The 16,451-nt window shown below is 41.7% G+C and overlaps 1 protein-coding gene across 1 annotated transcript in view; it reads left to right on the forward strand.

Moving 5' to 3' along the window:
• Positions 1-16,066, forward strand: part of dock3 (dedicator of cytokinesis 3) — a gene marked incomplete at both ends in the record, with an annotated part of 77,912 nt that extends 61,846 nt beyond the window's left edge. The window contains 15 exon segments of the mRNA XM_080846109.1: positions 127-268; positions 971-1,137; positions 1,473-1,559; positions 1,834-2,013; positions 3,200-3,283; positions 3,561-3,677; positions 4,656-4,765; positions 5,227-5,299; positions 6,973-7,048; positions 7,892-8,010; positions 8,400-8,487; positions 10,021-10,142; position 10,144; positions 12,531-12,613; positions 15,533-16,066. Of these exon segments, the coding sequence (XP_080702235.1) occupies positions 127-268; positions 971-1,137; positions 1,473-1,559; positions 1,834-2,013; positions 3,200-3,283; positions 3,561-3,677; positions 4,656-4,765; positions 5,227-5,299; positions 6,973-7,048; positions 7,892-8,010; positions 8,400-8,487; positions 10,021-10,142; position 10,144; positions 12,531-12,613; positions 15,533-16,066 (1,983 nt within the window).
• Positions 16,067-16,451: the final 385 nt, after the last annotated feature.

Genomic DNA, 16,451 nt, shown 5'->3' on the forward strand with positions numbered 1-16,451 from the left:
CAACATTATTCTATCCTGCACAATGTAAATATTTTGAATGGATTGAAAAGATGTTTTTTGTTAATGTGGTGAGGCCATGTTTAGCAGTGATCTGTGCTCCTAATGTTATACTCTATCCTTTGACAGAACAAGGAGTTTGTCTGTAGGGGTCATGATTATGAGAGACTAGAAGCCTTTCAGCAAAGGATGCTGGGAGAGTTTCCACAAGCCATTGCTATGCAGCACCCAAATCTACCCGAAGAGGCCATTCTACAGTGTGATGCTCAGTGTATCCTCCTGGGGAAAGAAAATTAGACAAATGTGGAGAATTTAAATAGAGACACAAAATAAAAGCTATGAGACAGCAAGTGTTACAATACTAGATTTATAAATGCAACATAGATTTGTAATGTCTTTTTCACTTTGATATATGCCAGATGCAAATCGGTCCACTATGTGTGTTATATTTACACACATAGCTCTCAGTGAGCCACATTCAATCACCCAAACACTCCTACAAATAGGTTATGTCACTAACAATGCACTGTCAAGGCTTTATTGTTACATTTACAGCAACAGTAAAGTGCAATAAGTCGCATTGCAAGTGTTGTTGTTGTTACCATGCTAAGCATCTGTGATGGCCTTGAACTATCTTTTTTAAAGAGGGGTTGCAGATTGATGGAGTCTTGCTGCTCCCTCTACATCAGAGGCTCATTATGTTTCACAGCATTAGATCTTCCAATGCTGTGAAACATAACCTTTAACTAGAAAAGTCTGCAGTAGGGAGCCTCTGATTTAGAGAGAGAAGCAACACTCCATCAGTCTTCAAATCATTAAAATATAAATATATATAGAGGATCGGCTAAACCTTGGAAATACAAATCCCAAAAGCTGTAGTTTGATTGTTTGATAGATTCATTGGGGTCTTAGAGTCATTGACATTGAAATGCTCCACCTCTGCTTGAAAAATGTTCTTGACCGAAGTCCTCAGATCTGCAGATCTATGCAGTCACTCCCGTTCCTGAAAGTGTGGACGTCCTGCAGATGGACCGCGTGCCTGACCGAATCAAGAGCTTCTACCGTGTGAACAATGTGAGACGGTTTCGCTATGACAGGCCCTTCCACAAAGGCCCTAAAGACCGTGAAAATGAATTCAAGGTAAGAGAGTCAGACATTTTATGGTCTGCTGTGCCGTGCTCAGGGGGCATATGTTTGTGGGTTTCCAAAGTCTAGATCCAAACACTATTTTTGTTACAGGACAAAATCAGTCTGGAATTTCCATGCCATGCACAATATGTTGAGTCCCACAGCGGGAGGCTTGATGTATTGTCTGTGTGTGCCTGTGAAAATAAAGGAGCTCTGTGAAGCCCATCTGACAGACCCAGCAAGAAAACAGTAGCAGACATATGAGTGTTCTGTTGATTTTTTTTAATTTTGTTGTAACAAAGTGCTGCAATCATAGCCACACTTACTGGTTCCATGTCTGTTCTTAGAGCCTGTGGATTGAGAGAACAACACTGACCCTAACCCATCCCCTGCCAGGCATTTCCCGCTGGTTTGAGGTGGAGAAGAGAGATCTTGTAAGTAGACCCTTGCCATCACGGACAAAAAAACCTTGATCCAATATTGGAAGTTCTGAAGCTGCTGAAAACGAGTAGCTCTTTAGTCTCTCTTACTCTCTTCAATCTCTGTTTAAGATTGGCATGTCCATGTTGGCTGTGATGCCAAGTACTTTTCATTTCATATAACGCTGAGCAGCCCCATAATAATTTGACATTTGCCATCCTCTATGTGTGTGTGTGGACAGGCTCACATACAATTTTGTGCCGATGTTTATGTTTGTTTTTGTTTCAGGTAGAGGTCAGTCCACTGGAGAATGCCATCTCTGTGGTTGAGAACAAGAATCATGAGTTGCGCACACTAATCTGCCAGTACCAGCACAAGCAGCTACATGGAAATATCAACCTCCTCAGCATGTGTCTCAATGGAGTCATCGACGCAGCGGTCAATGGAGGCATCGCCCGCTACCAGGAGGTGGGCATTGTTCCAGTGTAATAGAGTACTTAATAGCTGTTCTAAACCTGATTGTTCAAATCCTTGATTGTGATTGGCTAGAAGCCGTTGTAAAATCCAGCATTACCTTACAATTTGACCTGATTACATTCCATATTACTGCGCAGCGAATGGCAAGGCATTCATATAGCGCATTTCATACCCAGTGTTCCATCTGGCTGTTGCGTTGCTTCAAGGGTTGCGTGGCAACGATTTATTTAGGAACTATAATTTTTAGTGGCGGAAGAATGACGGTTTATCATTAAACTATTGTTTCTTAAATTGAATTGTCTTTATTTATGAAACCATATAAAATATGTGTAGTAACAGGTTTAGAAAAGCAATAAGCCCCGCGAGTCCGTGCTTTGCGCTGATTTTAGAACAGGTAAGGGGGTTTAACGGCACTCAGCTTCGCGTCGTGCCTAACAACTCCCTTACCTGTTCTAAAATCAGCGCAAAGCACGGCCTCTTGGGGCTTATTGCTTAATAAACATGTTAACATTATGGTGTTTAGGTAATCAGGTTAACAGATTTGCTATTTGGCCGAATCCTTTGTCACTAGTTCTTTTTTTGACTACTGAGGGTTGGCTTCACTGAATCTAATGAACAACATGGCAAAATGAACACTGCACTGCAGTCTGGAGGGCATGTGCTCTGATTGGAGGCAGAAAGAAATGGCAGTGGAATAACATGTATGAATGTTCAGACTATGTGTACACACAGTTAAGAGATAGAAATTAATGAATGTATGAATGTTCAGACGATGTGTACACAAAGTAGAGATAGAAATGAATGAATGAATGAATGAATGTTCAAACGATGTCTACACACAGTGAAGAGATAGAAATGAATGAATGTATGAATGTTCAGACGATGTGTACACACAGTGAAGAGATAGAAAAAAATGAAGATGTACATCAAAAAGAGGGAATGTTCTCAAGTCCCTAGAGGTTTGCCTTCTCACTGTAACTGATCACAAGAAAGATCAGTATTTGACTTTGAATGAAATAAAACATTCAATTCAAAGACATCAATTTGCCAGGCTTGACCACGTTTGAAAATGTAGAGGTCATGCATATAAATCTCAACCTGAAGCTTAAGTAGAGGTTGATGTGTACCTCTGTAAAAACCTTTGACTTCCTCAACTTTCATCTATGATATTTCCTAGGCCTTTTTTGATAAGGAGTATATTGCCAGCCATCCAGACGACTCTGAGAAAATCACCCAGCTGAAGGATCTTATGGAGGAGCAGGTGAATATGATGAGTAGCCATGCATTGTGTGCTTTGATTAGGTATACTGTTAAAGCGATAGAAATTCAATAGTAAGGAGTTACATTTTTATCAGAAATGCTGTCTCTTATGTCATATTTCCCAGATTTGAAATTAGGTAGTAAATCTAGTCATGAATCGCATTGTCATGTTAACATTCGTTATTAAATTCTGCCAACTGTATATCTCTGATATTATCTGATAGAAAGTTTAGAACACAGAGGCATGTTTGGGAGTAACTTTGTTTGGGATGGGGAAGGTACACATCCTAGGTGTGGGTCTGGCTGTACATGACAAGTTGGTCCATCCAGAAATGCGTCCCCTGCACAAGAAGCTGATTGACCAGTTCCAGATGTTGCGGAGCAGCTTGTGCCATGTGAGCCTCACACCATGCCCAACCACATTTTTGTACTCTCAGTGTTCAATTTACTCTAAATGTAGAGATATCATTTTCTGACCAGAGAACATAAATAGACAAAATAATCATATTTATATTCCTTACCTGTCCATAGGGGCTGGACTAAGACCATAACCTTTGTTTTTATTGTAATTGAGCATTATGTAGATGTTTGCATGCAGATGAAACAGTCATTGCGGACACGTGTCCAGTTTTCCGAGCGTAGTCCGATTTCAATCGGAGATCCAATTCATGTAACTCCCCATATCTAGATTTCCTGTGTCCGACTGAAATCCGATGTACACCCCCAGATAAGTGATCGGATTACGCTGGAAATCGGACAACGCGCACATGTGACTCTCGAATCTAGATTTCAACTGGACAACAACAACTTTTGCACGTGCTTGAGATCCTGCCCATAGACATATACATGCTATCATGATATGATAATCGCTGCTAGACGCTCACGGTTCTTGTGCTCCCTCTCATTCACTTTGAAATACTGAAACCGAAACTGAAACTTTGAAACTGAAACGTTGACTGCGACTGAATGTGCTAATTTACTGAACAAATATTTTCATATTACTTTTCCACCACTTGTTAGTCATGTAATCCATTCATATTGATGTGAATCAATCAATACTAACACAACTTTAACTGTGGTGTGTTTTTGTTTCATTTCACAACTTATTTACTGTATAATCAATGGTAGCAGATACCTGCTTGTAAACATTCCACATTTGATTTGAACTGACGCAGCCAAGATCTGGATTTGTCCCTGCCATGTGCCGTGAGATAACGCAGTTAACCCCCCATGGAGAGAGAAGTCGGGGTTTGGCCGAAATCGGAGTACTGCCATCATGTGAACGCACTGAGTGTATATATTGAGTAGGGTCTGGATATCTGTGTGTTGTATTAGGGAGTTATTAGGGATACTCATTCTGTGTGAACTTGCAGGGCCTGGCTGGTCTTGATAAACTCAGCTCAGGAGCCAGCACTCCTCGAGGCCTCCTTACTGCGCACACCCCAATGAGTCCAGATTCTATCAAACTCATTCACAGACACAGGTAAGTGGAGTTTAAATTATATTTTTGTAGCCAGTTGTAGGCAATGCACATCAAAATTAACCCTGTGGAATTTCAAACATAGCAGAGGATGCAGAGCTAAATGATGAGCTAAAATACCTACATGGTAATGATTTTATTATTCGTTTCATGGAGGAGCATGTCAATCTGGACAATGTCCACTGTACATTTTTGGGTAGCCAGCAGGTACAGAGCTGTCCAATGAGTAAACCTCATTCCAAACCACTTTAAAGACAACAATATATAATTGTATATAAGGAGACAGGCTTTCAAAGAGCTTGGCCTCATGTCAGATCTGTCAGTTTGTGTCCTGGCTCTCTTCTTCCTTTTTTTTCTCCTCCTCTCCCATTTCTTCCTTTCCCTCCCTCTGACTGACTTGGTTTCTCTTTAGTCTTGTGGCAGTGCTGTGTGCTAATCCTTCAACTCTGTTCTCACACTTCCAGCGAGATGGGGAATCTGCTTATCTTGACCGACGGCCTTCTGGTGGAACACCCTGAAGATGTCTACCGCATACAGGTCTGTGCCCATGCCAGTACCATCCAGATGCCAACAGCTACCTCAGAGAAGCTTATCAGCCTAGTGAGCCCCATTGTGTGCTATCCAACATAATAAGGCAAAGCTGCTCAAGGCATTGTGTTGGCCAATCAGTGAGGTACAATCATGCAGTCTGGTTTCTAGGGTAGTCATTCTACCGAGACTGCTCTTGTATCTGTGACTGAAGCATTGAGAGTAGAAAAGCCTCTGATTAGTCATCAGTTCTGAGATAACTAGACTTGTCAGCAGCATTTGATACAGTGGACCATGACACAGTGAACTTCCTCTCTATGCTATCTGTTTTGGAAATTACAGGGAGAGAACACAGTTCTTTGAATCATACCTCACTGGATGTTCATTCAGTGGGTCTTGACAGGGACAAGTGTCAAAACCTTACCACATCTCCACTGGGGTACTGCTGGGATCGGTGCTTGGACCTCCTATTTTCTATTTACACCCTTTCTTTAGGGGAGATACTCCGTTCCCAGGGGTTGTCCTACCCCTGTTATGCAGATGATACTCAGCCTTGTCCTTTTTTTCAGCTTGCATTTCTGCATGCCTCAGTGATATTTCACTTTGGAAGAGGGGCCGTCACCGTTCGGCTCAGTCTTCTGAAAAACTGATCTTGTGTATTCCCAGCCAATCCGGCTATCCAACAAAATATTAACACCCAACTTGGTTCTTCATCATTGACCCCAACTAAGACTACACAAAACTTGGGTGTAATGAGGTCTCGTTAGTTCACCCTCTGTAATATTATAATATTTGGAAGATCAGACCCTATCTCTCAATATGCTTAATTATTGTGCAGGTAGTCAAGTCAAGTCACATTTATTTACATAGAAACAACAGAATTTGTACCAAGGTGCTTTCAAGTAAAATAGCCATAGTGGAATAGAATGGACACATCTACATCCTGCAACAGTACTTCCACCTGTGCACCGGTTAAGTTAGATCTGCGTTTTGTGCCCGCTTTCCGCTTCGACATGACTCGCCTTACGAGTTGCTTTCACGTGGATTCGGTAGCTTCCGACAGCACACGTCACTACGGTTGCGTGCCCTTGTAAGGAGCTGGCGGGGCGTGTATGTATGCAAATCCACATAACGAGAACGCGCATCAATTTAAGAAAACTATTCTGGGGGAGCACAGCTGAGAAGACTTCTGCTGCTTATGAACACATTTCCAAGCGTTCATGAATTTGGCAGAGGTTTTTTTTTTTACGTTGTTTTTCCGAAACCCGTAAGAAACATTTCAGAAGAAACAGAAAATGTTCGAGAATGAGGCCCATTGTCTTGTTTGGCTTGTATGTTTAAGTGTGTAATAAGTAGTTCTGATGAGGAACGACAATGCTGTCACATAAATCAGTGTTACAAGAATTGGTCCTACTAACATCTTTTTCAATAGCCGCTGTCTATTGATTTGATAATGATGTGCATGTATAAGTTCTCATGTGCGTGCGCGCATGTATTAGCATATGGAATTTTTACCATAAGTTTTCCCATAAGTTGTAAATACATTCTTTACTAACATATTTTAACATGATGTGGGTCTGTGGTGCGTGTATGTGTGTGTGTGTGTGTGTGTGTGTGTGTGTGCATTGTATGTTGGTGTGTGTTTAAAATCCTGATGGTTGTGGTTCTGTGCTTGGTTGCAGCCCAGCCCCTCCTCTTCCAGCCTCAGTTCCACTCACTCTGCCCCCTCACAGATGATCAATCCAACAGGCATGAGAGGTACATCCCAGCATAAAATGACTCAACACTGTAATCATCTGAAATTGAAATCAAATAAAATGTGAAGAAGTTAGTCATTGTAACAGGTTAAACGATTGGGTGCTAATGCAAACTGTAGAATGTTGACATGAAGGGAATAATCCTGTTGGTGTATAAGCACATTACTGAGTCTGACAATTTTTTGGCTAGAGTAAGAACTGACACGATATTTTACCTGGTGATTTCCGAATGCTGTAAGCGGACATCGTTTGATCCAGTGTGGATAATCATTTTGGACTATCTGTGTTTAGAATTAGTGATTAGTTTAAGGTTTGATTCTATGTGGTTTGCTCTAGCTCCAGGTATACAGTTGGAGACGGGTTGTCACGGAAATCGATTTATTTCGACTTCGTCCCTGCTTTACCAGTTTTGTTGCAATCATGATGAGTAAGACGCAAGTAGTTACCAAAAAAAATTGATTACTGTCTTAAAGACAGATTGGTTAGAAAGAATGGTGGAAACGTTTCTGCTTTTGAAAACAGAGAGTTGATTCAACTTACATTTTTTGGGCAGTTTTATGCTGAAGAGTGGTAAATAAAGGTATTTACAAAGGCATTTTACATTTCTGTGGTTGTACAGTACACACCTGGTTATTCCAACTCCACACCTTGACAGGAAGTAGACTATATTTTGGCAGTGTTTGTTCCTATAAATCCACAGTCTCCTGGACCTGTAATCAATCCCCCATCACTTGCAGTTCTATTTAACCACTTTTAGAGTTCAGTGACGCTTACGAGTCTGATTGTTTTATTTAATTTAAAAATCTGTCATTAAAATACTGTATTGGTATGATGTTTTTTACAGTGGGTTCTCCATCACTGCTGGAGAAATACAAACACAACAGAGAGATGTTGATGCTGCTGCCCCCCCAGAGAGACCGACCCAGCAGTGCAATATACTCCAACATCACTGAAAATGGACAGGTACCCTCCTACTTGATAATATCCTGAATGGAATTGATCTTTGCAGCGACATGTCAATAACTGTACATAACTGTGATATTTCATGGGAACTTTATGATTCTGTAAAAAATGTCAACCTTTGTAAACATGAAAATGACCAGATGATGATCATGATACGTTATATGTATGGTATTTATGGATAAGGAATGAGTGTGTATAATCGCCTGAAAATTGCCTGAAGGGTAAGCTTCAGTTCATCAGGACCATGGAGTTGTCTATTGGTTCATACATCAGCACACCTTGACAGGAGGTGGCCCTTCATCAGAGTGTGGTGTTGCAATAGAAAGTTCACATTCTAAAGTAAGTTGTGTCTGATTAGTATGTAATGTATTGTGATGGAACTTTTCCAGCCAGCCAACCTCCAACGGGCACTGCTCCATCAGGTGATTGGTCCATGCAAGCCTAGCAGTGATCCCAATCTCTCCGTGGCAGAGAAAGGTACAGTTTTCGCTTTATTACACTATGACTTTGTAATGATTGATTGGTTGCCCGCCAAGCTTGACAAGCCTCCTATAATCATTCATGGTTTTCTGATGTTGTTGTCTTTGTTGATAGTCTTTGAGGCACGATCAAGCATTGTATAAAGTATTGGGCCTCTTTCCTCTGCGGCCCACTCCAACCTATGTCATGTATGGGTTGTATTTGATTATATTTGTCTTTGTCGTTTGACACCCATGTTAAGAAGCTGACCATATCTGTCGTAACCTGAGATTTGTCGTTTCAAATACAGAACTGGAGATGCTTATACTTGCCTAAATCTCATCTTGTATAGCCTACTATGATGCACTTTTCTCCTTGCTTAGTACATCTGTCCTTGATTGTCTGCACACAATTCAGTATGCTGCTGCAAAACTACTTATTGGGTCAAACAGACATCTGACCCCTCTCCTTATTCATGGGGGAGGGGGTGTGTGGCAGAAGGGGAGGGAAAGAATGGAAGGGAAAACCATAACAGAATAAATCATACATGTAGAATGATGAGCATGGTAGCATACAAGTGGTAAATGTACTCAGCATAGATGTACTTAATGTACATAATACATACAAACATCATATGGTACATACATGATGCATACAAAACAGCTTAGTGGATATACAGTGTGCTCATATGGTTACTATTACAAGGGTAAGTACCGTAGGAACAGAAAACTGTCAATTGCTTACATTGCAGGCAAATGCAAGCATAGAGTATTGGGGAGAAGTGTATGACAGTATGGTGGGGATTGGTACGTGTAGCAGCATCCCACAGCAGCATCCCACAGTGAAGATCGTCTAGACTAGACTAGACATAATCAAGAATAAATTAAAAGCTAGTGTGTTTGTTATAATTGCCACCATGTCAAATTGGCTTTGAGATGCAAATAAAACAAATTTCTCACTGTCACCGTCTATCATGCAAAGGTTGTCTACAAGTCCTCCCAGACATTAATTCTGTTCTTATCTAAGGGCAAAACGTACAACATAGAATGTAGGATTCTTAGAACAAATCAAACGGTTTGCAAACATAGTTAGTGAATGAGGTCCATTGTCCCAGCAGTCAAACATGGAGGTGGGTCACTGATGCTTTGGTGTTGCTTTGCTGCCTCTAGTACTGGGTGCGTTGAATCTATGCATAGCATGATGATATCAAGAGGATGATATCAAGTTAATTTGGAGCGGAATTTTCCACTCAGTGTCCTCTAGCAAGACAATGATCCAAAAGACACACCAGAAATCATCCAGGAATAGTAAAAAAAAAAAAAACACTGGACTGTTCTAATGTTTGTAACTCAGTGTTCCATCCAGTGTCCCCAAGTTAACTTTCTCCATCAAAGTTTATTGGTCCTGTAGCGAGTCCATCCAGGAATTTGCGTGTCATATTCATTAAGCTATGACTTTCAATTTGGTTCATTCTTTCCCCTGAGGATTTGTTTATATTATAATATGTAAGATATTTGTGCCACTATTACTAAGAATCTCTTTCTCCCTTAGTCCTCACTGCTCCCAGTAGCTGGAGTTTGGACAGTGGAACTCGTGAGGCGCTGCCATTTCTTTCTGCCCATGTGGGGAGTGTGATGGCACCACCAGTACCCCCTCGCAACATGCCCCCTGGTCAGTACATACACACACACACATACACACAGACACACACAAGACCAATACCCCCTCGCAACCGGCTCCCTGGTCAGTACATACACACACACACAAGACCAATACCGCCCTGCAACCGCCCCCCTGGTGACTACATACACACACACACACACACACACACACACACAAGACCAGTAGAGAAGTATTGACCACATTAGAGTGACAAACAATACAATCAAAGGCTCCAGTGTACTGACACAGGAATTTAAGGGGATTGAAATTAACCGGTCGTGGCACAGGACTTTTAGAAGATTCAAATCAAACAGTAAAATACACACCTTTTCCTGCACCGGCAATGCTGGAAGTAAGAGACTGGTTGGTAAAGTATGTGTGGTGTATTGCTTGATAAAGACAACAGATGCAGAGAAATACTCCAAAATCAACATTTAGAATAAGACCATCACAAAACACAGTGAGTGAATGTGGTGAGCAAGTGATAATTGCCACTGTGAAAAAATACTGATTTATACAGTAGCCATATCTCTCTACTTAATGTATCCCTACAGCTTAACAAAGCTGCCCATTAATGTAATGAGAGATTGCTCCATACTATAGTCTGCCACAGGCTACCTTGGGTTAAAGGTGTTGGATGGGGATGGACAGTAACCACAGGTATACCAAACTAGAATTAAAATTGGAGAGTTGACATTGGACATAAACCCAGCACAAATAAAGGGAAGGGCTAAACAGTAGGATAGGCTGTAGGTAGGGGACATAAACCCAGAGTAGGGTTTAGGCTGGGAAACAAGCCAGGGTCACCTTGTAGGCACCCAAGGGGACCAAATAAATCATTCAGTTTTGTTAATTTATAAAGAGCCATTAACAGTAGACATGGTCTCAAAGTATCAGGGTTGACAGTAGACATGTCCTCAAAGTGTCAGGGTATAACAGTAGACATGGTCTCAAAGTGTCAGGGTATAACAGTAGACAAGTATCAGGGTTGACAGTAGACATGGTCTCAAAGTCTCAGGGTTGACAGTAGACATGGTCTCAGGGTATAACAGTAGACATGGCCTCAAATTATCAGGGTGTGTGAAGGAAGATAGTAACATTAGAGCATAATACAAATACAAGCCAGAATACACATATAGTGAACTTACAACATTTTGAGGATCAATATAAATACCAATATAATGAGCAGATGATTGTGCTGTTGCATATAAACAGATAAATGGGTAGGGAGGCTTGCAATCAATATGTGTGTGTGATGTATTGTGGGCAATGAGTCGTAGAACTTTGGACGCGATTGTTGGGGGGGGGGGGGGGGGGGGAGCAAGAAAGAATCAGGGGACTTTTTATGGGGATCTGTGAATGTGCGTGTGCCTGTGTGTGTGTGTGTGTGTGTGTGTGTGTGTGTGTGTGTGCAAGTTGAGGGGACAAAAAGATACAAAGTGAGACAATGGAATTAGGTATTCTAATACAGAGCTTCACAAACTTTTCAGACCATGTTCCACTATATCCCAAACCAAATGTACCACTTACCACTACAGATGTACCAATGAAAGGGCAATCTCACTTGTAAATGTAAATCCACCCATGATTGCAACTAATAATAATCATCATAATCATAGTATACATATTTTTGTGAGATGGATGAGCCTGTTTGGATTGGCATTGTCTGGAAAAGTCAGGCATGAGTGCAATCAGCTGCAGTTTTGGCTCTCCATCTCCATCCATTCGATTGTGCGTAAAGTCTCTGAGTTGTAGTGTCGTTGAGTCCAATGTGTATAGGGTGAAGATAACAGGGGGACGTTTTTTTTTTACATGAAATCATTATTGTACAAGGCTTTCAGTGTCGTAGGCAGTGCAAAGAAGTGGTCCTACCCCATTGAGAGACAAAGCCGATGGCACTAATGAAAAAAACTTGTAATGTTATAAAGAAATGTACTAAAGAGATGTTTTAAAGAGATGAATACTCTGAGACTAAAAACACAAAATAAGCAGCTCAACTATTTTCTTTGCAGTAAAATACTGACAGTAACAGACATTTAGACTTTTTATTTAGGTGGTTTTAGGTTTAATCTGTGTGGGCTTTTTTTGTTCATAAGCAAGAAATGTTGTAAATTGTTGTAAAAAGAGAACGTCCAGTGTGGCCATCATGTCTCGTAGTTCTAAATCCACAGGCCACTAATCTAATTTGTTTTGCATCCAATACAACATCCAGTTACTTCCTGTCTTCCTCTCTTGGCTTACCACCTCCTAGCTATTCCGTCCCTTCCGGTTATGTTGTGTGTGTGTGTGGTTGTGTGTGGTTGTGTGTGTGTGTGTGTGTGTGTGTGTGTGTGTGTGTGTGCGTGTGTGCGTGTGTGTGTGTTTTTCCAATATTCTTTCCTCCTGTGTTTCCCCTTTAGGCCATTTCTCGATGCACTTTGATGCTTTCCACCACCAAATGAATGAGCTCCCTCCAGCTCTACCTGTACGAACCCTACGAAAGGTACCCTCCCGTGTCATCTGTTCCTCTCTCTCCCTACAACCTTGTCCCACATGACCCCTCGAACCCTTAACACCCAGCTAAAAGTACGGATTCCCTGGGATACTGGACTGAAGCTCTCTGCACACAAACTGGTTCTTTTTATGGGAATTATGGCAGGTTACATGGGATCAAAATCGTAGGGCATTGCCTTAGGGCTGCCAGAATTACATTTTATGAAAGATATGTGTTTGAGAGGGTATCTGTTGTTATTGTTAGGCCGCTGTCAAGTTAAGGATTGTGTCATGTTGGAAAGGTCTGTATTAGCTATGAAATTCAAAAATGATGATACTGGGCCTTCATTTCATTGACGGGGCAACGAGCAAAGCCTGTTGCACATGAACTAAAGCTATTGTATGCTATGTGGGAGCATTGCCACCATGTCTTGCTCATGGTATTAAATTAGCTTAAGTTCATGTGCAGAGGACTTTGGACCCATTCCTGACAATTAACACATACCATCTTCTAATTTATGAAGAAGAAGAAAACATAACTCCCAAAAGACTGACATTTGTAAATCATCTAAATCATTTCCATACCATTCTGACAAAATCATCAAGGGATTTTTATTCATCAAACTGTTATACATGTGCTCATCAGGACATTCTGTGGAGCCATGCCAAGTTTCTTGCAATTTCGCTATAACAGCTCTTAATGTTTATGAAAATTGAAATTTGTTGTGCTTATATTTTGCCACATCTAATAATGTTATAACCTTTATCTAGAGCTTCCTGGTAGTGGTTGTTCAATGATTGTTAAAGCAACATTATGCAACAATTTGCTACTTTTTGAGGTGTGTTTTTTGAGTCATCATGGTCATTTAAAGGATGTTCCCACTAGCTTTCCAGGATATGCACAATTTAGTTCTATTTTCTGGGATGGAACACTTCGCAGAAATGTTAGAAAGCTTTAACAGCATGACATTGCTAAGTATAGACTAATCAGATGAAGTAATGGAAGTACAGAAATCACCATTACTGCATTGGTGCAGTGGCGACAGTATGCCCACTTGCTGCTGGTAGTCAGCTTTTAGCATGTTTTGTCAGTCTTTGGGCCTCATTTATAAAACGTACTTACGCACAGAATCGATCAAATCCACGTCTAAGTACAGATTTATAAAAACCGTCTAAGACGTAGAAAAGGACGTATCTCTACGTCTGGTTTTAGTTTGTGTAAGTACATTTCCTTGTGGCAATACTGGAGTACTGCAGGAATTTAGAACTCAAAGCGCAGACACGCAGTTTCATCATCATCGTCAGCGCCACCGTCACCATTAGGGCTAATGTTTCGCTCAATAAAATCAATTAAACTATTAGAACAATTCACACATGAATGAGATTCACGTCTAATAGGTATTCCGTTTTAATTTCACAAGTGTAAAACATTTCGCTCAATCTATAGCCTAAAGAAAGTCTAATAGTGGCTTAGTTTTCATTAGGAGATAAGGCTGCATTGGCGTTGTTAGAGGATATTGCCACCTGCGCAATAAGGAGAGAAAGGGTTTTTTCGTGATCGCGCAGACACAAGATGATGTATGGCTGATAAGCAGGTACCGCTTGCCGAGAGCGTTGTACCCAAATGGCCTCTCGTCTACAGAGGCGCACCAGATGCAACCAGGCCATACACGTTCAGGTTTTGGCTGTTCTTGGATTCCTGGCTATAGGAACGTTCCGAGGAGAAATTGGAGACCAGTCGAGCAATCCCCGTCATCATTAAGCAGAATTTTGCCCGATGTTCTTTGCAGTATTATCCCTCTATATGCCCGCATCAATTAGAATTCCATACAGTGCCCAGGAACAGCAAATTGTGAAAGAGGATTTCCTGCGTAAAACAGGGTTCTCATCATGTAATCTCATCCAGATTGTGCACACTCAAACAGCCTAGGAAGCCCACTTCAATACAGCACATGCCCGTGCGCGGTCTGTAGTGGAGCGCACCAAAGCCATGGTGCTCCTGCCGTAGATGCGGCTTCTGGTGCTTCGGAGACGTGTCTACTACATTTCACATACTTTGCTTTTGCCATTACGCCACCAGACAGGCTTTCTATTGGCCCGCATCTGCTCTTCCATCAGCAGAACGTTGATGTCAGCCTCACTTTAATTCTTCTGATTACATGTTTCTTTCTTGATTGCCACTGTCACAGAGAGTTTGTGCATTGAGGATGCGCTCTGTTTGTGCATTGATTATGCTGATTAGATTAAATAGGGGCGTTTTGAGGGCGGAGATTCAGTTGCGCACAATTCAACGACCATTTGTGATTTATAACCGAAAGATTGGCGTACACGTGTTTTTTTGTGTGTACGTCCGTTTCTGTGGATCTCACTTACGCTCATTTCAGGAAATGTCTTCGACAAAATGTAGGATGGTTTCTACGCAACTTTTTATAAATTAGGCCCATTGTAGCTAGCTTCTAACCGGCTTTCCCTGAGCTAACTAATGTCTAACCTACTTGTTTAGTTCAGTTTAGTTATTCTTACCTTATTTTCCAGACCGCACCGTTTATATAACGCATTACAGTATTTTAAAACACACAAGTCCCACCCAGCAGTGTCAAGGCCACACAAAAGTACCTGGTCCAGAGTAGTCCATATTCCTCCCCCGAAAACAGTCCTATAAGGGATCGTACAGGTTTAGTTCCTGCAGTTGAACTAAGGTGCAGACCACCCTAAAACCACCTGCTAATTTTTGTAGTGGAAACCACCTTTTCACTGCTTTTATTATGAGTTTAATTGTAAATCAGTTCCAAATTGATGGTTTCAATTATCTTGATCGCCTTGCAGCCTAAAATGTGAAGTCATGTTTGATGTAGAAATGTGGCTGAAATGTGTGAAAAACGTCTCTTTTCTCATTGTCTTTGCCTCTTTCTCATTTCTCTTCCTGCAGTCCCTCCTGCACCGTATACCTGCATCTCCCACCAGTCCTCAGTCAGGCCTGGATGGCAGTAACTCCACATTATCAGGCAGTGCTAGCAGCGGCGTGTACTCCTTGAGTGAGAACAACTTTGGCCAATCATCCTCTGAGCCAACAGATCCTTCAGACACATTGGATTTCTCAACCACCAAAGTCTGGATCACTGATCCTGGAGAGGCTAACACCTACCTGCCTGTGCATTACAGCGTGTCTGAGCCAGACATCTCAGAGTCAAGCAGATCCCAACCCTGCCACAGCCAGTCAGCCCCTGGAGTGCACCCCATTTCTCCCAACCCCAGATTTAGCCACCATCAACACAATCTGCAGTGGAATTCCAATGAGCCTCCAGGTGTGCTCCCCAAGCCTTACCTGTGGGAGGGCTGCATCCCAGAGGAGAACTTTAAGCCGGTACCCAGGCCTATAGGCCGAAAGATCTCCCAGCCCCTGTTCACTAGCAAGGAAGAGCAGGCTATGGTCGCATGGGAACATGGCAGCACTGATGAGTGATGTGTGTATGTCTGTATGTATGTTAATGGGCTGGGGGAGGCTGGGTGGGATTGTGGCAGCTGTCATGGGAATTTGAAAGGGGATGTATGCTGTGGGGGAAATTCATAGCCCATGGAACTAATAGCATGTTCTGCTCCTTGTCCCCTTTTCCCCTTCTTGACACTTTAGCTTGTTTTAATCCCAAACCGTGAAATATGCTCTGGTTCGTGTCTCACCCTTTTGTGTGTGTGTGTGTCCAGTCTCTCTGTCTCTCTACTCTTTTGTGAGACAGAGTAAGCTTTGGTCATTGCAAAAAGCAGCACTTTAAGCTTATACATAATGAATAAATATAGGGAACAGAGGAGGCATGGGAGTAGTAATAACATAAAGATTCTCTATACTCTGT

Source organism: Sprattus sprattus, assembly GCF_963457725.1.
Source record: "Sprattus sprattus genome assembly, chromosome: 10".
Classification (NCBI taxonomy): Eukaryota; Metazoa; Chordata; class Actinopteri; order Clupeiformes; family Clupeidae; genus Sprattus; species Sprattus sprattus.